Here is a 21,765-nt window from a genome sequence, read left to right on the forward strand (position 1 = left end):
GGATTGAAAAAATGCCCCGGGATTGGCTTCCCTAGTATGCAGTAATTGGCTAGATATATAAGTGATTGCCTTAAGTTCAGCTATAATTGTGTGTAATTGGTAGTATAGGGTAACTAAATGATTTTGCATGTATTTTGTTAATATGGGCAAACATCTAAAATAGAACATGGGTATGACATTATAGGACATTGGGGCAGATGTATTAAGCCTGGTGAAGAGCTAAAGTAAAAGGTGATAACGCACCAGCAAATCAACTGTCATTTTTTTCAAACATAGCTGATTGGTTGGTGCGTTACCACCTTCTACTTTATCTCTTCACCAGCCTTTATCTCCTCACCAAGCTTAATGCACCTGCCCCATTGTTTCCGGTGTGACCATGCTAACACTTTTGCTAGCGTCACAGTGATGCTTAAGGTCCATACACACTGGGTGAGTTTGCCCAGCATGTATGGACAGCAATGATAGGGAAACTCACTGTGCTGAGAATCGCTTAGGGGTATATGCATGAAGCAGTGGTAAGAGAGAAGTGATAAAGTGCCTGGTACTTTATCACCGCCTATGTGTGTGTTGTTTATGCCTACACACAGATTTTGACCCATTTTAGCTATTTTCACAGGGGGTGGACAACTTTCCATAGCAGGACGCTATGGAAAGCTGTCCACCCCATTGCTCATCTGCTGGTTATACCAGCAGATGAGTAGCGAAGCCAGCGATGATGTGGGTGCATGCACAGCACTTACTGCTCATCGCTGCCCCGTACACACTGGTGGCTTTTGAGCCAGTGTGTATGGGCCTTTAGCTTGTGTTTCGTCCTCTGTTCTCCTAGCATTAAACAGTAATGCAGCCCTAGTTAACTGCACTATCATGACAGCTCTCATTTATGTTGCAAACTAGAAAATTTGATATAATTAAGCTTCCCTGTGCAGATTGGCCCATAACCAAATGCTTCACTGAGTACAGAAAATGGAGGGGAAAAAAAAAGCCAAAGTATCAATGCTGCCACGTGTGTCTAGAGCAGTGGTAGCCAACCCTAGCCCTCGAGAGCTACCAACAGTTCACATTTTCCAGACAACCTAGCTGCTGCACAGCTGCACTCATTAATCACTGACACATTTTAAAAGATACACAGATGGAGCTAATTAGCTCACTTGTGATTCTGTGAGGAGACCTGCAAAACATGCACTGTTGGTAGCTCTCGAGGGCTAGGGTTGGCTACCCCAGGTCTAGAGGATCGGTCTTCTGTATGGCTCGCCAAGGCTTATTATCAACTATTGTTCTCAGCTGCAATACAATACATAGAACACTACAGTAGGGGATTACAGTTGTGTCTGAGGGTGCCTATTCATTATCACTAATGGGTAAGTTATATATGCAGAACTGCTACTTTCTATAACAGTGGTAGCCAGCTACAATCTTTAAGAGCTACAGTTCACATTTTCCAGCCCACCCAGCAGGTACACAGGTGCACTCATTACTCACTGCTACATTCTAAAAGATCCACAGGTGGAGCTAAATACTTCACTTGAGATTCTGTAAGGAGACCTGAAAAATGTTAACTGTTGGTAGCTCTTGAGGGCTGCGGTTGGCTACCACTGTTCTATAAGATTTCATTTTGTTTATGAATGGCCCAGCAGAACTGTATAATCCTCAGCAGACCCCAAAGGAGTTCCATGGTACTGAAAAGGGATCCTAGTGTAATGTGTATTCCGAAAACCGTGTTTTTTCTAAATATTTTGGGGGTTTATTTATCCCCCCCGCCCCTTTAGACCAGATGGGTCTAATCCAAGTGTATAATTATAGTAAGTATACAGTATAATTGGCAAACTCTCCAGACCAGTGGATGGTGCATTATAAATGACAGGAAATAATAAAATATACAGTAGCTGGGTCCCCCAGTATTTTAGGGGTATAGTTTGCTATTGCACACCATGTGTTGCCAGTGAAAGATGTGAGAGTGGATTTCGTGCACTGACTTGGTGGTCGGAAGGAAGGAAACAGAATCCTAATTTTGTGGAGATGTGGGATGCAGTCTGATATAATTGCAGCCTGCTATTGCTACAGACAACCACAATGACAGAGCAATAGGTGGACAGTAAAGGAGCAGGGCATGGGCCCAGTTGTTATGATAATTCAGGTAGTGTGTGGCTACAGTCATGGACAATGGGCCAGTCTGGTCAATCATCAGATCCATACTGTACATCACGCAACTGCTATGCACTGTGACCATTCCCATGATATTTGGTGCATTGAACTCTACCTACTCCCCACCTCTCCTGGAAGTAGCCCCTGAAGACCAAGAGCTGATCCGGCAGCGTGACTAAATCAAAGGGATCCTGGTTCTCCTTTACCGCAGCGCTGGCAATTCTATCTACCCACCGGGGAAGCAGCCACACAGCAGTGGGAGGCCTTCTGTGCATTGAGTCAACACTGTACCTAGGGGGCCACCACACAGGACACAGAGCACAGTGGTAAAGAGAACTCAGGGGTAGATGATGAAGCAGTGATAAGGCAGGAGAAGTGATAAAGTGCCTGGTACTTTATCACTGGCCAATCAGCTCCTGACTGTCCCTTTTTAAACCCAACCTGTTATTTAACAGTCAGGAGCTGATTGGCGGGTGATAAAGTACCAGGCACTTTATCACTTCTACCTTATCACTGCTTCATACATCTACCCCTCACTGAGGTGAGCACACATAGCTTACCATGCATGACCACCACACAGCTCAAACGATTTCTATCACATAGAACGCCTTCGAACCCATGGCCTACTATATCGTATACAGGGGATTAGTGATTAGCATATTGTGGTGTGTAGGGCACAATTTTATGTGGAGCACAATGTGGTATGTTGCTAAGCACATAATACATCAATGTAGTAGTAATGGGTATGGGTCATTGGGTCATCCAAATGAAGGTTGACATGCGTTGGACACGGCTGTGGTTGATGGGGATCAAAAGGTCGACAATGGGAAGGTCGACCTGTTTTTCACCTTTTTTTTGTCCTGAATGTCGACATGGACACCGACATGTTTTAATATGTTCTCTTTGTGTATTTTTAGTATGGGAGGCATTGGCGCATGGGTCCTCAAACTGCGGCCCTCCAGATGTGGTGAAACTACAAATCCCAGCATGCCTTGCCACAGTTTTCCTATAAGGGAGTGTTAAATCTCTGGCAAGGCATGCTGGGAATTGTAGTTTCACAACATATGGAGGGCCGCAGTTTGAGGACCCATGCATTAGCGGATTGGTAATAAAAGCCGACGTGCATGTTGGGCCAGGTGTGCCAACAGTTCAGCCGGGCCCCAGTTTTTTGTAACTGATCTGGGGATTTGGTACTGGTTTGAATGTGGAGTGTGCATTGATAGCATTGGGTGCAAGCAGTAATGTTCCGCCTACGGACGGCCTGGCACCTGAAGTCATCACTGACAACATGGCGCATTGCGGCTGCACGTACGAGGACACATCTGGATATGTGCATAGGCTTTTGGTGATATTTCTGACATTTCACAGAGGTAAATCATGTGGTTCTTATGATTTTGCAGATGTGTACCATCAAGTGTCTGGCGTGAGCACGCTGTAACAAAATGATTGCTCTTGATACCACACTGTTATATGATTCATTTCAATAATTCACATGGAAAGAGTTCATATCAGGGCAAGTTTCTGTTTCTACAAATCATGGAGTCTATTTAACTAACTGATGTAAAACAGTGTATATTTTATGTACTCCATATATATGGAGTGTGTGATTATTATTATTGTTATTGTTCATTTATGTTATGCCAATCATTTTAAGCAGCACAGCATAGCGAGAGAAATCTAATGCCCCGTACACACGGGGGAGATATATTGCTGAGCAATATATTGCTCAGCAATATATTGCTGAGTGTCTCTCCTGTTCATCAGCGACCATCAGTGACCATCAGCAAGCTCATGCGACCAGCGACCATCAGGGGCTGCACACGGGAGCGCGCACCCGGCGATTCATCGCCGACAGCACACACAAATCACTGGCAATATGGTCGCTCAGCGACCATATTCCCAGCGTTATGTGCTGAAATTGCACCCGTGTGTACGCACCATAACAAAACATATGAAAGTTATTTTTTTCATATGTATTCTATGTAAAGTGGGCACAGCTTTAATAGAAAAAAAGCAGCAGGGTTACTGTGCATTGCGCTCTGGTTACTGTGCGCTGGTTTCTTGGGGGTTGCATGATGGTTACTGTGCATCACACGATGGTTACTGTGTGCTGGTTACTGTGCATTTCCCGATGGTTACTGTGCTCACTATAGGTACTGTGCACTGGTTTCTTGTTTGTTGCCTGATGGTTACTGTGCCTTGCCTGACGGTTACGGTGCATTGCCCAGTGGTTACTGTGCCTTGCCCGGTGGTTACTGTGCATTGCCCGATGCTTACTGTGCCCTGGTTACTGTGCGTTGCCCGATGGTTACTGTGCGCTGGTTACTGTGTGTTGCCCGATGGTTACTGTGCGTTGCCTGATGGTTAATTGCACAGGAAACAAGCTGAATAATTGGAATTGCCACATTATCTTCAAAGTCTGCGAAAGTGCCTCATGAAGATCTGTTCCAGTTTTATAAAGGAAACCTAGATATTTGTACGTTTCATTACTATCTGAAGTCTTTGTTAGATGCACCACTTGGATTTGTTAGTATCCGGATGGCTGAAGGACCGGGTCTAGGTCGAGTCAGTAGGTCAACACTGAAAGGTCGACATGAACAAAGATGATTTAAGGTTTTGGGGTATCTTTTTTTTTTCTTCAGTTTTTCATACTTTACCATGCACTTGGAGTCTGATTGGGAATAGTACACCTGGCCTGAAGCATGGCGAGTGACGCAAGCTATGCAAGGGGACGCAGTACACTAATTGGTAGTCCACATGCTCAGGTGTTGACTTTGACACCACAAAGGGGGAAATTTACTAAGGCAAATACGCCTAAAAAATTTGTATTTTCATAGTAAAATAATTTTTTTTTAGCCGTATTCATATTTTTGGCATTTACTATGCCAAAAATACGCATATTCGTATTCCTATTTATGGCACATTCGTATTTGTATTTCCAAATACGAATGTATACGCCATCGGGAAATAGGAATCACCATTATTATTTCCCAATGGCGTATACATTCGTACAAAAATTTAGTATTTTACTTTTAAAATCCGAATTTTTTAGGCGTATTCGTATTTTTGGCATTTATTATGCCAAAAATACACATATTCATGTTTCTATTTATGGCACATTCGTATTTATATTTATGAATACAAATGTATACGCCATCGGGAAATACGAATAGGAATCACCATTCAAAAGAATGGTGATTCCTATTTTACTAAGCGACCACGCGAACCACTGGACTGAGCAGGAGCCACATAGAGTAGTGCTATTGGCCGGCTAGCGGCTCCGGATTGGCCGCTAGGAGCCGCAAGCTGGCCAATAGAGCTATTCGGGGGGGCGGAGCCGCACAATGTAAATAGACTTAATAAAGTACCTTTATTTTTTCTATTTTTTTTACACACTGACTGATCCGTGCAGGCTGTCTATACTAATTCATATTAGCGGCCGTATATACGGCCGCTAATACGAATGAATATGACATCGGGGATTACAAAGCAGTCGTATTTGAATGCTTTGTAAATTCCCCTCCGGAATATGAATTTGCATACTGTTTTTTTTTTGTTTTTTTTTTAAACTCAGGAGCCCGAGTTGTGCTCCCTACCACCAGTGCTGTGCCTAAACATGTGCAAAGGGGGCCGTGCGATCGATGTGGGCTTGTTTCCCGAAGGAGAAGGGCCCCGTTTTTCCCCTAACCCCTCTCAACCATAAGGCGAAGAGGGGAAAATAGGGAACGGTGGGTCCTCTTCGCCGAAGCTTAGAGAGACCCTCATTCCTCAACCCCCGGAAGGGTTAGGACGGTGGGTACTCCGCACCCGAAGGTTTGGAGAGACCCTCAGTGGACTTCCCTCCGCCTTGCGGCTCGGGGGTCGTCCTCGGGGGGACCGAAGCTCTCCCCAAAAGGCGAGAGCTTCGGCACATTGGGGAAATGGATGGCTCGTAAGGGTCGTCCACACTACCCCAAAAAAATGTGACAAACTACAGAAAAACAGAAAATGTGAAAGTGCACGAACGTGAAGAAGAAGAGAAATAAATGATAAAGAGGACCCCAGCCAGAAGGCCGGGGTGGGGGTGTGAAAAATTATCCTACCCCATCCAAAAGGACGAGATAAGGACGTGAAGCGCTAACCTAGAGGGAAGTGCGCAGTGCTAGTGCTTACTAGTGCATGGTGATTTTGGGATCACCCGTGCATGTTCGGCTGTTAAAACAGCCATATGTAGTCGTATTCATAAGTATTAAGAATACGAATATGAAAAATCGTATTCTTAGTAAATTTCCCCCACAACTTGTGTCAACATTTTTTCAACCTAATGCCTGTGACCTAGACATGAGTTGTATTTTTGTGACAGATTGCAAAACTGCATCTCCTTCCATTGCATGCGGGGGCACCCAGTATAGGGCAAGGCCATCCTGTATTCCGGGGCCCTCCTCGTGATGCATCGCTAATATGCTAAACAGGTTAGCTGCATGCCTGGGCAGCCTAGCTGCAAAGGCAGTTGATGGGCAGCCATTTTTCCCATGGCTGTGTGTGATGTCATGGCACTTGATGTGTAAAGAATGGCACATCAAGTTCTGATCCGATGCGGGTCAGATTTGGAGTTCGGATGTGCAACACGTAAGATGAGTCAGAATTGGACCCATCAGAGGCACATCGTGAGTGCTTTTAGCACCAGCGATATATCATGTCCGATTCCGAGGTGTGTGCCAGTGTTACTGCACTGCTGGCACACACCTTTCTGCATGTCCGGGCGGCGGATGCTGAGCGGCAGCGGGCGGTGCTCAGCGGGACAGGCATGCCGGCAGTGGCAGGTATTAGAATTTTAAAATAACATCTCAAATGGCTAGCTGGCCTCTGATTGGCTGAGAGCTCTCTCAGTCAATCAGCGGCCGCCCGGAAGGGAGGCCCGTCGGTCTAATGTATGGGCGACTTTACTTAATGTGAAGACGCCTGTCTTTTATTGCTGGCAGTTGCTCTCTGGTCTGGTGTGCTGATAGAGCACTGAGATCTACACATGCAGAAGCTGCAGCCACTGAGCATGCTCTGTAGCTCCAGTCCGTCTAATATACAATTTATGGTGCCCGAAGCCCTAATACTACTGCTATTGTGGTCATAAGTAAAGCCAAGGCCTGGAGAGGGGTTCCAGAAAACTGTAAACCCCTGGGTACTTGTGAGTTATCCGGGCGTCCGATTTGTAAATCGGGTCGGATCGGGACATCGCATCGCATCGCATGCGACCATCGGATGCGATGCGATGCGATGCGATGACCCGATTTTTCCATAGGAATCAATGTTAAAATGGACTGAGTCCATTTTAACATGGAATTCAATGGGAAAAAGGGTCCTTTTCATACCCCTACTATCCAAGTGGGCATGGAGTTGGATATAAACCTGTGGCGAGCGTAGCGAGCCACCGAGCCCGAAGCGTGGCGAGCGTAGCGAGCCCCGCGAGGGGACACGGAATACCGTCCCCTCGCAGGGCTCGCTTCGCTCGCCACGCTTCGGGCTCGGTGGCTCGCTACGCTCGCCACAGGTTTATATCCAACTCCATGCCCACTTGGATAGTAGGGGTATGAAAAGGACCCCTTTTTCCATAGGAATCATTTTAACATTGATTCCTATGGAAAAATCGGGTCATCGCATCCGATGATCGCATGCGATGCGATGCGATGCGATGCGATATCGCATCGCATCTGATTGTATGCCTTAACTTAAGGCATACAATCAAAAAATCGGACGCCCGGATAACTCACAAGTACCAACCCCTGTATTTGCCTATCAAAGGGGGTGGGTAGGAGGAAGACAAATGTGGTCAAATAAAGTGAGAGTAAGTTGAGTGAGAGAGCCTATGCATGAGAGGGTGAGAGCAATTGGGGGATTACAGTAAGAGATAGCTTATGCTTTCCCAGGCCCTTACTATAGCTGTACTTCTGTGTACGGCCCAGCTTTCCTAATGTGTACGTAAAGCAAAGCTTGTGTAAATTTTCTGTTATCACAGTCCCCTTTAGGCCACTGTGCAAGTGCCAGTGATGCAGAGTATACAGGGCTCAGCAGCAGAAAACATTTCTCAGGGATTCTCTCATTTATTGTTTGTCTGAGCACCAGGGAGACGGAGGTAAAAAATACTCCATGTAAACAGCAACACAACTTTGGGGTTGATCAAGCACCCACAAAGCTGGCGCCTTTGTCTATTTACATCTGATTTAATATCTTCAATAGTGCACTGCATGGTTTCTGGAAATGTTATATCTTAATTTGTTTTATTTTATTTTTTTCTTAAACTGTGTTTTGTAAGAACAAAGTAGGCCAAGTTGAGGAAAATTGTAGCTGTGGTACCTGGATTCTTGCCTGCTAGCATCCTAAGGCAGTAATCATAGGGTTAGGCCTCTGCATTTCTCATTCAGGATAATCTTATGTTCCTGAAGCCTATTCTAATGTACTTTTCTTCCATCCGGATGAATTTTTGTCCTTGGCATCAGTTGTAAAACAAATATACCAAACGTTATCTCTTTTTAGTACATGGAATTGGTAGCCTAGTACCTAGCCACAGTGTATTACTGATGGCACAATGGAACAAATGTTTATCGAAGGTTACTGTGTTGCCTTGTCCAGGGTCTGATTAAATGTTCAAGCTAATACACATGTAATGCTGCTAAACACATGTGTATGAGCACTCTGGGGCTCTGTAGTCATACTGCCCATGTGCATGTAATGTCGGTCATACAACTGGCATGTAGGATCTAATGCTTGTGAAATGTGAAAGAGACATAGGGTCAGATGTATCAAGCTTCAAAGTGATAAAATGGAGAGTTCTAGACCGACAGACAATCAGCTCCAAACTGCCATGTTACATGGTGGGTTTGAAAAATGACAGGTAGGACCTCATTGGCTGTTTGTTTATCAGTCTCCGCTTTATCTCTTTGAAGCTTGATACATCTGGCCCTTTGTCTTTAGGCTGACCAGCTGGTGCTGTAGGACAATGTATATAAAGTAATGGTTCCATTAGTAAATTACATTGGCACAGCCACCTGGCAGTCATCTTTAGAACTTTACTCCCGACAGTACATAGAGATGCGTGATAGCGTGCAATCCTGGAATTAATTAGTCTTCACGTCATTCCTCGGCTGTCACCTGCAAGCCCCGGTCCTGGCTCCCTAGGCTAAAGCCTAATCAGACTATTTGTTAATCAAATTGTCTTCTGTTTAGTTGTATACGGTAAACACAGTTTTTGGGGGAGAAATGAATCAGGCAATATATTTTTAGATTGTTGAAGGAACCAGAGCACATGAAGGAATCCCATACAAGCAGAGAGAACATATAAACTCCATATAGTTAGGGCCGCATTGGGAATAAATCTCAACACCTCAGCTGCAGTTGTAGGCTAGCTATTAACCAACAAGCCCCATTTACAGCCACATAGCACCCATTCTCTACTCCCATCACTGGTAGCGTGTCAGATAGCGAATCACTTTCAATATTGGCTTACTGACTTTCAAAGCCCTTTATGACTAGAGCCAAAGGTACTTGAAGCAACTTCTGATTTCTTACTGGCCCACTCAATTCCTGTAGAGGACGGACTTCTAACAGTGCCTAGAAAGAGTACTTCTCTAAAATCATCTGGGGTTCCAGTTTTCAGCTTTGTGGGTTCTACTGTATGAAACACATACACAGTTCGAGAATCCTCAACTTTAGAGTCCTTCAAAAATAGACTCCAAGACTTTCCTGTTTACACCGGCATTTCACTAATATCCACTGTAATGGCAAATGTATGCATTTGCATACTTGTGTGCATGTAATGCACTTTGAGTCTTATTTCGAAAAACATGCTATATAAATAAAATTATTATTATTATTTATTTATTATTACTTATTGGGAACTTATGCAATTATTTTTTGGCAAAATGTAGAATTTTATATTATTTCTTTCTTTATTTCAGAGACCTGGATAAAAATAATATTACACGGATTACAAAGACGGATTTTGTTGGCATGAAAAATCTACGTGTGCTGTAAGTTTTTACATACTGAAACATGCAAGAATTATACACATTTCTGCCATATGGTTATTTTCATTCCTAGGCCCCTAAAGTAATAAACAAAATAACCTGGACCTACCAGCATCACATCCGATATATATCATACAGTATGTGCAGCCGATTTAATCTCCCGATCCGATGGGATCGTGTGAGATGTCAAACACATATGTTTTTGGCCAATTTCATCTGATTTCTCGGACCCATCCGTCATGATCGGGTGAAATAGGCCAAAATTGCACTGGTGTATGGGGGCCCTAATATGCCAATTTTGTCAATGTAGATAGAAATTCTGTAACTATTCCTGCTTTAATCAGTGTTTTTCAGAAAAGACACACTTTTATCATTAGGTACAGTAACTGAATTTCTGTTTGATTTTAGGCACTTGGAAGACAACCAAATCAGTATCATAGAGCGAGGCGCATTTCAAGACCTAAAGCAATTGGAGCGAATGTAAGTGCCCATTAATCATATTATTAAAAATTATTTCGGTTCACTGTTCCTGTTCAGTCTAAAAATTATACCATGGTGACATGACCACAATATTTGGATTTGCTGGCAGCTCTCCACACATTCCTATCATGAGAAAAAATGTTTACATTTTATAAAGTACTGATATTCTTGCCTCACCTGCAGCTGCCTCTGTGCTGGTTCTCACCAGTAAATGTTTTTCCCGGAAAACACTGTATCATTCCATTTCTTATGCAGCGGCAGTCACACAATAAATATACATTTCACATATGATTTTAATAAGCAGAAGCTGCTTGTGTGTTAAGATGTTCACTTTGGGGAGATGGGCAAGGTTAGTGGGGTCGGTGAGGCGATGGGGATTGATGGTGGACGGCGGCAGGGAGCCCCGTTGCCACGGGGCACCTGAGCATCTCGTGTTCGCGTGCCCCCTGGTGGGAGCTGGCGGGAGCTGGCAGTGGACCAATGAAATCAGGCATGTTCCTTCGTCATCTGTTACCCAGATCGTCAATCTTAATTCCAGATCATCAATCAAGGCAAATTGAACCTTGGTGTTTTTTAAATTTCAAGTGAAATTTCCCAAAAACTGCTTTGAGGTACACACCACCAGGTCCAGAGGTAACTTTTTTGCAGAATTTGCAGTGCCACGGTGTGTCTGTAATGTAAAAGACACCCACACACACTCTTCGACTTATATAGATGTAACGCGACTTGTATCGCATGGAGGATGGATGTATGTAGACATATCATAATGGCCCTCTTCCGATTGCCCAACACACTTTCCTGTGGACAGTCATGTCTCTTTTACATGAAATCTGAGTGATGAAATTATAATTCATGGATAATATCAACACTTTATTGAATAGGAATATTTTTTTTGTTGATTGGGCAGTGCATTGCTATTACCCCCAGTGTACATAAGGGGCAATTCTGGCTAACCTTCTAGGCAATTTTTAATATGTTTAATTTCCTTATCCTTACCGATTCTCAGCTGTTTATTTTCCTTTATAATCATTGTTTAGTAGAAATGTAAGGTCATAATTTACATACCTGCAAATCTAGTTAAAAAAAAAAAATGAGTATACTGTAGTACAACCCCCCCCCCAGTTGCGTAATTTACCAGATACCTCTGTGCATTGCAAGGGTTGAGTATGATACGTCGACAGTCATACTGTTGACTTTAGCCGTGTTAACATCCTGTACAAAGTATGATATGTCAACAAATCATCGCTTATTGCCCAGCATTAACTTACCTTATGCTGTCAACATTTTGACAATGTTGATGACATTGTGGTTCGAACATTGCCATTGTCAACATTTTGACTACATCACCTGTAAATACAAATGCTGGCAGGATAATCACCTGACTGCTGACATTATTACGCGTTTTATTTGGATTATATGAATCATCCTCTTTCAAGTGCACATTAGACAATTTAATCATTGTCTTTCCCATATATATATATATAAAGTATCAACTCCCATCCTGCTAACATCTGGAATGGTTCTTACATTTAATAGGAACATATTTCAAATTGAATGATTTCTGCTAATGTCTAGGACAGATGAAAGCCATGTGCTCCGAGTGGCTATTTGTTATTATGTGAAATGTAAATCTAAAACTGATAGGAATCTACTGTCATTCAGGCCAAGAGTGGCAGCAGAGATGGGAAAGTGTTTTTTTTTTTTTTTTTTGTTCTTTAAAATTAAAAAAAAATATTTTCCTTTTGACAATTGCTGTACATTGTCGTTGTGCAGGAAATATCTTAGCAATGATTAAAGTGCGAGTGGTATCTTGAAAAGTTATACAAGGACGCAACATAATTGCTGATTAACTGCTTAGGTATTTATTGGACCTCCACTGCATTCTTTACAGCCACACTTACAAGATCAATTTTCCCAAAAATGTCCTATGATTTGTTTTAAGATGTAACTTAAAACATTATGAGAGAGTGTAAAATCTTTTACAGGAAAGACAAATGACTAAATAAGATTAATTACCATCCAGCAGAAGAGAACCCTGTGTTATCTGAACTTATATGTAGATATCTTTGTACTGACTGATTACCAGAAAATAATGGTGTTGTAATGAAACTTCCTGTAGATCTTGCAGATGCTCTCATGGTCATGGTTATACCACCATTTTCTGACTATACTAAGCCAATATTGTATTTTGTGAGGACCAAACACTTTTCCAGTATTAAAAGGACCCCAGTCTACATCTGAATAGGCTTTTTCGGGATGCAGTCAAAATCCCGGCAGTCGAAATCCCGACCGCCGCAATGCCGGCACTTTGTACCTCTATGGATGTCCACGACACCCATAGAGGACGTGGCGAGCGCAGCGAGCCCCCGGGGGGGGGGGGGGGGGGGGGGGTTTCCACAGCCCCCCCTATGCCTTACACATCAGTCTGTGCTGTACACATCAGACACCAGTCTATACCTTACACATCAGTCTGTGCTGTACACATCAGACACCAGTCTATACCTTACACATCAGTCTGTGCTGTACACATCAGACACCAGTCTATACCTTACACATCAGTCTGTGCTGTACACATCAGACACCAGTCTATACCTTACACATCAGTCTGTGCTGTACACATCAGACACCAGTCTATACCTTACACATCAGTCTGTGGTGTACACATCAGACACCAGTCTATACCTTACACATCAGTCTGTGGTGTACACATCAGACACGTCTATACCTTACACATCAGTCTGTGGTGTACACATCAGACACGTCTATACCTTACACATCAGTCTGTGCTGTACACATCAGACACCAGTCTATACCTTACACATCAGTCTGTGGTGTGCACATCAGACACCAGTCTATACCTTACACATCAGTCTGTGCTGTACACATCAGACACCAGTCTATACCTTACACATCAGTCTGTGCTGTACACATTAGACACCAGTCTATACCTTACACATCAGTCTGTGCTGTACACATCAGACACCAGTCTATACCTTACACATCAGTCTATGCTGTACACATCAGACACCAGTCTATACCTTACACATCAGTCTGTGCTGTACACATCAGACACCAGTCTATACCTTACACATCAGTCTGTGCTGTACACATCAGACACCAGTCTATACCTTACACATCAGTCTGTGCTGTACACATCAGACACCAGTCTATACCTTACACATCAGTCTGTGCTGTACACATTAGACACCAGTCTATACCTTACACATCAGTCTGTGCTGTACACATCAGACACCAGTCTATACCTTACACATCAGTCTATGCTGTACACATCAGACACCAGTCTATACCTTACACATCAGTCTGTGCTGTACACATCAGACACCAGTCTATACCTTACACATCAGTCTGTGCTGTACACATTAGACACCAGTCTATACCTTACACATCAGTCTGTGCTGTACACATCAGACACCAGTCTATACCTTACACATCAGTCTGTGCTGTACACATCAGACACCAGTCTATACCTTACACATCAGTCTGTGCTGTACACATTAGACACCAGTCTATACCTTACACATCAGTCTGTGCTGTACACATTAGACACCAGTCTATACCTTACACATCAGTCTGTGCTGTACACATCAGACACCAGTCTATACCTTACACATCAGTCTGTGCTGTACACATTAGACACCAGTCTATACCTTACACATCAGTCTGTGCTGTACACATTAGACACCAGTTTATACCTTACACATCAGTCTGTGCTGTACACATCAGACACCAGTCTATATCTTACACATCAGTCTGTGGTGTACACATCAGACACGTCTATACCTTACACATCAGTCTGTGGTGTACACATCAGACACGTCTATACCTTACACATCAGTCTATGCTGTACACATCAGACACGTCTATACCTTACACATCAGTCTATGCTGTACACATCAGACACCAGTCTATACCTTACACATCAGTCTGTGCTGTACACATCAGACACCAGTCTATGGGCGGGATGTATTAAAATACATCGCCGCCCTTCGCGGCCCCCCCGCCACGATGCCGCCGCATATGTACTAACATATGCGGCTGGCATCGCGGTGCGGTGACGGAGGACCCCCGCGATACCTGGAATGTGGTGTGCGGGGGGTCTCCGTCACCTCTCTGCCCCCTTCTGCATCCCTCACGCCAGGGACAGCTATGCAAGCTGTCCCCGGCGCCTCTTCCTCCCCCCTGCAGCCGGAAGGACGTCCGGCTGCGTCACTAGGGGGAGGAAGGTGTTACCTTCCGGGTCCAGGAGGACCTGGACCAGGTAAGAGAGGGAGGGGGAGAGGGGGGTCGGCGGGTTTCTCGGCGGAGGCGTCGGGCGGCGAAAAGAAGCCCATAGGCTTCTATAGGGTATCGCCACCCAAAGGTGGCGATACCCTACACTGCGGTGACGGTGCGGTCGGGTAATAGTACATAGGAAAATGCAGTAAAACGGGGGTTTTACCGCATTTTCCCTTTAGTACATCTCGCCCCATACCTTACACATCAGTCTGTGGTGTACACATCAGACACGTCTATACCTTACACATCAGTCTGTGGTGTACACATCAGACACGTCTATACCTTACACATCAGTCTGTGGTGTACACATCAGACACGTCTATACCTTACACATCAGTCTATGGTGTACACATCAGACACGTCTATACCTTACACATCAGTCTATGCTGTACACATCAGACACCAGTCTATACCTTACACATCAGTCTGTGGTGTGCACATCAGACACCAGTCTATACCTTACACATCAGTCTGTGCTGTACACATCAGACACCAGTCTATACCTTACACATCAGTCTGTGCTGTACACATCAGACACCAGTCTATACCTTACACATCAGTCTGTGGTGTACACATCAGACACGTCTATACCTTACACATCAGTCTATGCTGTACACATCAGACACCAGTCTATACCTTACACATCAGTCTGTGGTGTGCACATCAGACACCAGTCTATACCTTACACATCAGTCTGTGGTGTACACATCAGACACGTCTATACCTTACACATCAGTCTGTGGTGTACACATCAGACACGTCTATACCTTACACATCAGTCTGTGGTGTACACATCAGACACGTCTATACCTTACACATCAGTCTGTGGTGTACACATCAGACACCAGTCTATACCTTACACATCAGTCTATGCTGTACACATCAGACACCAGTCTATACCTTACACATCAGTCTGTGCTGTACACATCAGACTCGTCTATACCTTACACATCAGTCTGTGCTGTACACATCAGACACCAGTCTATACCTTACACATCAGTCTGTGGTGTACACATCAGACACGTCTATACCTTACACATCAGTCTGTGCTGTACACATCAGACACGTCTATACCTTACACATCAGTCTGTGGTGTACACATCAGACACCAGTCTATACCTTACACATCAGTCTGTGCTGTACACATCAGACACCAGTCTATACCTTACACATCAGTCTGTGGTGTACACATCAGACACCAGTCTATACCTTACACATCAGTCTGTGGTGTACACATCAGACCCGTCTATACCTTACACATCAGTCTATGCTGTACACATCAGACACCAGTCTATACCTTACACATCAGTCTGTGGTGTACACATCAGACACCAGTCTATACCTTACACATCAGTCTGTGGTGTACACATCAGACCCGTCTATACCTTACACATCAGTCTATGCTGTACACATCAGACACCAGTCTATACCTTACACATCAGTCTATGCTGTACACATCAGACACCAGTCTATACCTTACACATCAGTCTATGCTGTACACATCAGACACCAGTCTATACCTTACACATCAGTCTATGCTGTACACATCAGACACGTCTATACATTACACATCAGTCTATGCTGTACACATCAGACACGTCTATACCTTACACATTAGTCTGTGCTGTACACATCAGACACGTCTATACCTTACACATCAGTCTGTGCTGTACACATCAGACACGTCTATACCTTACACATCAGTCTGTGGTGTACACATCAGACACCAGTCTATACCTTACACATCAGTCTGTGCTGTACACATCAGACACCAGTCTATACCTTACACATCAGTCTATGCTGTACACATCAGACACCAGTCTATACCTTACACATCAGTCTGTGGTGTACACATCAGACACCAGTCTATACCTTACACATCAGTCTGTGGTGTACACATCAGACCCGTCTATACCTTACACATCAGTCTATGCTGTACACATCAGACACCAGTCTATGGCCAGTATTCAATGCCTCAGATTCGCCGTTTTTTTTCAGTGAATCTGGCAATTCGCTGGGTTAACGGCGAATTTTCTGTCACAAAAAACAATTCGCCATATTCAATGGAGGCAATTCGCCACAAATGAACAGCGAATGTCTGCCGATTCTCCGTAAATGATTCTCCACAATTCGCCTGTGATTTTCAATGGGGTTTTTATTGGAATTCGCCGACAGTGTATTCAATGCTCAAATGGAGAACTGCTTTCTCCATTGATTTTCGCCATGATTCTCCGTTTAGCATTCGTCATCTTTTTTAGGTGAACTGGAATGTGATCCTTTAAAATGATGGGTTTTTTGTTTTTTTTTGGGGGGGGGGGGGGGTGCAAAAAAATCTTTTATTAATTTTTTTTATGAGTCTTTCTATTTTTTTAACTGGACAAGTAACACAAATATATTTTTAATTATATATTTTTTTTTTTACATACCATATGCAGGAGGGCGCTGCTGGTCACATTACATATGCTGTGTGGCTGATTCACTTACATATTGCAGGGGGGCCCCGCTGATCTCAAATAAGGGTTGCAGGGACCCCCTGCCCGCTGGTGGGTGGCATGCAGTGGGGTCTGGCAGCGCAGGGTCATGTCAGGTAGTGCTGGCGTGCAGGAGGTCCCTGCAGTGTATGTGAGATCAGTAGCGGGGTCCCTGCAGTGGGTGGGAACTAGTAGTTCCCATCCACTGCAGGGACCCCGCCGTTGATCTCACATACACCGCAGGGACATCCTGCCAGACCCTGCTGCATGCCACCCACGGGCGGACAGGGGCTCCCTGCAGCCGTTATGTCAGATCAACTGCGCCCCCCGCCCGTTCAGTAAAGTGCGGACCGCTGCGGAGGAGAAAGGGGGGCACCTGGAGGAAGATGCTGCTGAGCAGCCCGGGCACCTCTCAGCTGGGATCCGACACCCGACACGCAGCCCGCTCTGCTCCCCGACCCCAGAAGGCAACAGGTGGGACACTGACCTGACAGTAGGGAGAGACGGGTCCAGCAGCAGCAGCAATAGCAGACCTCCAGCAGCCCAGCGCGGTGTTAGCAGATGTCAGCACTCCACAGCGACTGCTGGAGCCGGAGGTCTGCTGCTGCTGCACCCGTCCTCAGGCTGTGTGATGAGTCTCCCGCCGGCATAAGCGCGCTCCCCCGCCGGGACTCCACTCCATCCCCAGCAGCAGTGGCAGGGAGCTGAATTCGTCATAAGGGATCATTTTCGCCGTCAGGGGCAGCGAGCCCCTGACGCATTGAATAGTATCGGCTGGTGGCTGGCAGCGAATTGCGGGGGACAGAAGAATCACGGTGAGCGCACGGCGAATCCAAAACAGGATTCGCTGCCATGCGCTCGCCGGAGCATTGAATACCCACCTATACCTTACACATCAGTCTATGCTGTATACATCAGACACCAGTCTATACCTTACACATCAGTCTGTGGTGTACACATCAGACACCAGTCTATACCTTACACATCAGTCTATGCTGTACACATCAGACACCAGTCTATACCTTACACATCAGTCTATGCTGTACACATCAGACACGTCTATACCTTACACATCAGTCTGTGCTGTACACATCAGACACCAGTCTATACCTTACACATCAGTCTATGCTGTACACATCAGACACGTCTATACCTTACACATCAGTCTGTGCTGTACACATCAGACACCAGTCTATACCTTACACATCAGTCTATGCTGTACACATCAGACACGTCTATACCTTACACATCAGTCTGTGCTGTACACATCAGACACCAGTCTATACCTTACACATCAGTCTATGCTGTACACATCAGACACTTCTATACCTTACACATCAGTCTGTGCTGTACACATCAGACACCAGTCTATACCTTACACATCAGTCTATGCTGTACACATCAGACACGTCTATACCTTACACATCAGTCTGTGCTGTACACATCAGACACCAGTCTATACCTTACACATCAGTCTATGCTGTACACATCAGACACTTCTATACCTTACACATCAGTCTATGCTGTACACATCAGACACGTCTATACCTTACACATCAGTCTATGCTGTACACATCAGACACCAGTCTATACCTTACACATCAGTCTATGCTGTACACATCAGACACGTCTATACCTTACACATCAGTCTGTGCTGTACACATCAGACACGTTTATACAGTGGCGTAACTGTAATAACCAGCACATGTGGTAATGTTATACATGTATATATAGTAAATACCGTAAGTTAATGAACTATGGTCCCTCATAGAGGGAATAAAATATTAGAAACCAGAGACCTTTTTACAGAAAAGTATGTGAGTGTCATCAGAGACTGTTAGGTGAACTGAAATGCCCCTCACTTTAGGCATATTGGACTAGTCTGTTTGCTTAGTCCATGCGAAGGAATCACGGACTGAACTATTTCTCCTGCCACATAGGGGAGAAAATCTCTGAGAACAGCCACTGTGAAGTACTAATAAAGTTGGGGAGCTCACGCCACAAATTCGCATGCAGAGGCATAAAAAAAAGGCAGGGGGCCGTTTGGAGGTGACAGTTGACCAGTTAGAGAGGAGAGAGACTGCAGAGCGGCACAATATAGCTGAAATGGAGAGCTGCTGTGTAAAGCAGAGTAACGCAGTATAGAGGAAGCGGAGAGCGGCTGCTGGGACAGGAAGGCCGGGGAGAACTTGGAGAGGTGACACTTATCTGCCCGAAATCCGGTGACCGGGTGCTGGAGCCTATCGCACTCTGGTCCGCCAGGAGGTGTGACACCGCTCGCTGGGCGGACCCGGAATCGCGGCCAGAATCATTAAAGTAAGGAGTGACACTGAGGGGCGCAAGAGTAAACATTACAGCAGGAGGTGTGCTGACGAATAGCAGCATCAGTTAACCCAGCGGTGAGCAGTTGTACCCCTACCCCTGCCTCCATCCCCCTGGCTAGTGAGCTGTCTATAGAAGTTAGCAATTGCAATACAGTGAGGTGTTAGTGAGATTTGCCCAGCATAAGAAGAGCCGGAGTATAAGTACTATTCCAAATAAAGTAGCCAAAGATTTATAGTGCAAAACGTATAGTCTTGGGACCCTGCATAAGGAGATAGCAAAGTATAAATTGCCAGTCGCAGAACTACAAGTGTCACACTAAACAGTTGAGAGGCTGGAGTCCTAGAGAGGAGCACCTTTATACAGTTCACAGTTCCATAAATATTGCAAAGAGGCAAAATAGATAGAGATAAAGTCATGAAGCAGTGGAATAAAGAAAGAAGAACTTTGCTAAGGATGTTATACAGTTAGATATTTATTCTACCTATAAAGGAAAGCATTTAGTGATGATTGACAAAACACTTGCCTGCAAGGAAAAGGGTTTTATACTTCAGGGTCTTCTCAGCTTCTGCAAATAAAAGTCAGACAAAGTAAAGCAAAGTCTTGTTCAAAGTGTGGGATTACAAGCTGGAAACAATAGGTTAATATTCCTTCTGTTGTAACCAACAAAGACTAGGAACTCGACATATTATAGGATAAGATAATCCATTGTTGCAAGAGTAGTTCTACCTTAAGGATAGAATCATTGTGAGGAGCAGTGCACAGTGTATACCCAGAACTTTGCGAGTTAATAGGATAGACTGTTACAAAATCTTTTGGGACTCAATTTATGCTGTTAGCAGAAGAGTGAAATATGCGTTTTAAAGTGGCAATGCCGACTACAGTATATTAGTTGTAAATGTGTATTGTAATTGAGACGTTAGATGTATGCAAGTGAATTTTTGTCATATTCACTGTGGGTTAACTATTGTTATTAGCTATTTGATGCATAAAAATTCTAATGTATCGCTAGAAAATGGTTAATTTAATTTGTTTTATGTTGCAATTTCTTGTTGCATAACCTGTTGAAGTGGAATTATTATATACTTCACAAATATATAAATTTATTCATAAATAAATACTTCATTATAAACTAAAAACCTGTTTATACTTACCGACAATGGAATAATCCTGGAAGTGGAAGAGGAAAGAAGAAGTATCCTGCAAAATAGAAAGGTAGAGAAACATTAGAATAAAATTCCAGTTTATTACAAGGAATTTTCGTGGCGTCACGAACAGGATACGGATAAGTAATTGTGCGCAAGGGGAAAACTAAAAAAAAAAAAAATGTCTCAGGAACAAGCGTCAGCTTCTGGAGCCCAAGGGGAAGGCATACTTAATGAGAATGTTGCTGGCCCAACGATAATAACTTCACCCATCACAATGCCTTACTATTATGGAGCTCCGTGGATGCCCACGTATTCAGGCAAAGTGCGACTATCTGGCACCACCACCTTTAAGGACTTCAAATCCCAGTTACAAGCCATGTTTACCATCCACCCATTGAAGGAGGAGCAGAAGGTCCAAATGCTTATTGGACAGTTAAGGGGTGCTGCCAAGAGGGAAGTCAAGTCATGGCCAGACCAGCAAATCAAGACCGTCGATGGGATCTTCGAAAAATTAGTCGCCATGTTTGAATCTCGAACCGTGGCGGCATTGAAGAAACGGCTTTACACAAGACAGCAATTACCCAATGAGACACTAAGAGACTTTGCGTTGAGTCTCCAGGAGTCACTCAAGACATTACAGGCTTTGGACCCTCGTGAAAATCAACAAGAGAATGAGACATTGACAAATGTATTCGTAGAAGGGGCCAGGTGTAAAGATGTGAGAAAACAACTCCGGATGTATCGATCCCAGAATCCAGGTGCTTCGTTTTTAGACTTTAAGGAGGCGGTACTGAAAATTTTGGAGGACGAACAGCCAAATGAGGATGAGAGTTCTGAGTCAGACGATATGTATGAGTCAGATGTTCCACACAAAAAACACACAGTGTATAAAACCGACTTGCCAAAGGC

The 21,765-nt window shown here is 44.2% G+C and overlaps 1 protein-coding gene across 1 annotated transcript in view; it reads left to right on the forward strand.

Moving 5' to 3' along the window:
* The window catches only part of SLIT3 (slit guidance ligand 3), a 627,553-nt gene that overhangs the window by 65,047 nt on the left and 540,741 nt on the right, over positions 1 to 21,765 (forward strand). Inside the window, exons 2-3 of the mRNA XM_083181792.1 lie at positions 10,071 to 10,142; positions 10,548 to 10,619. Coding sequence (XP_083037918.1) covers positions 10,071 to 10,142; positions 10,548 to 10,619 — 144 coding nt within the window. The remainder of the gene's footprint in view (positions 1 to 10,070; positions 10,143 to 10,547; positions 10,620 to 21,765) is intronic.

Source organism: Crinia signifera, chromosome 4 (assembly GCF_055691185.1).
Source record: "Crinia signifera chromosome 4, ASM5569118v1, whole genome shotgun sequence".
NCBI lineage: Eukaryota > Metazoa > Chordata > Amphibia > Anura > Myobatrachidae > Crinia > Crinia signifera.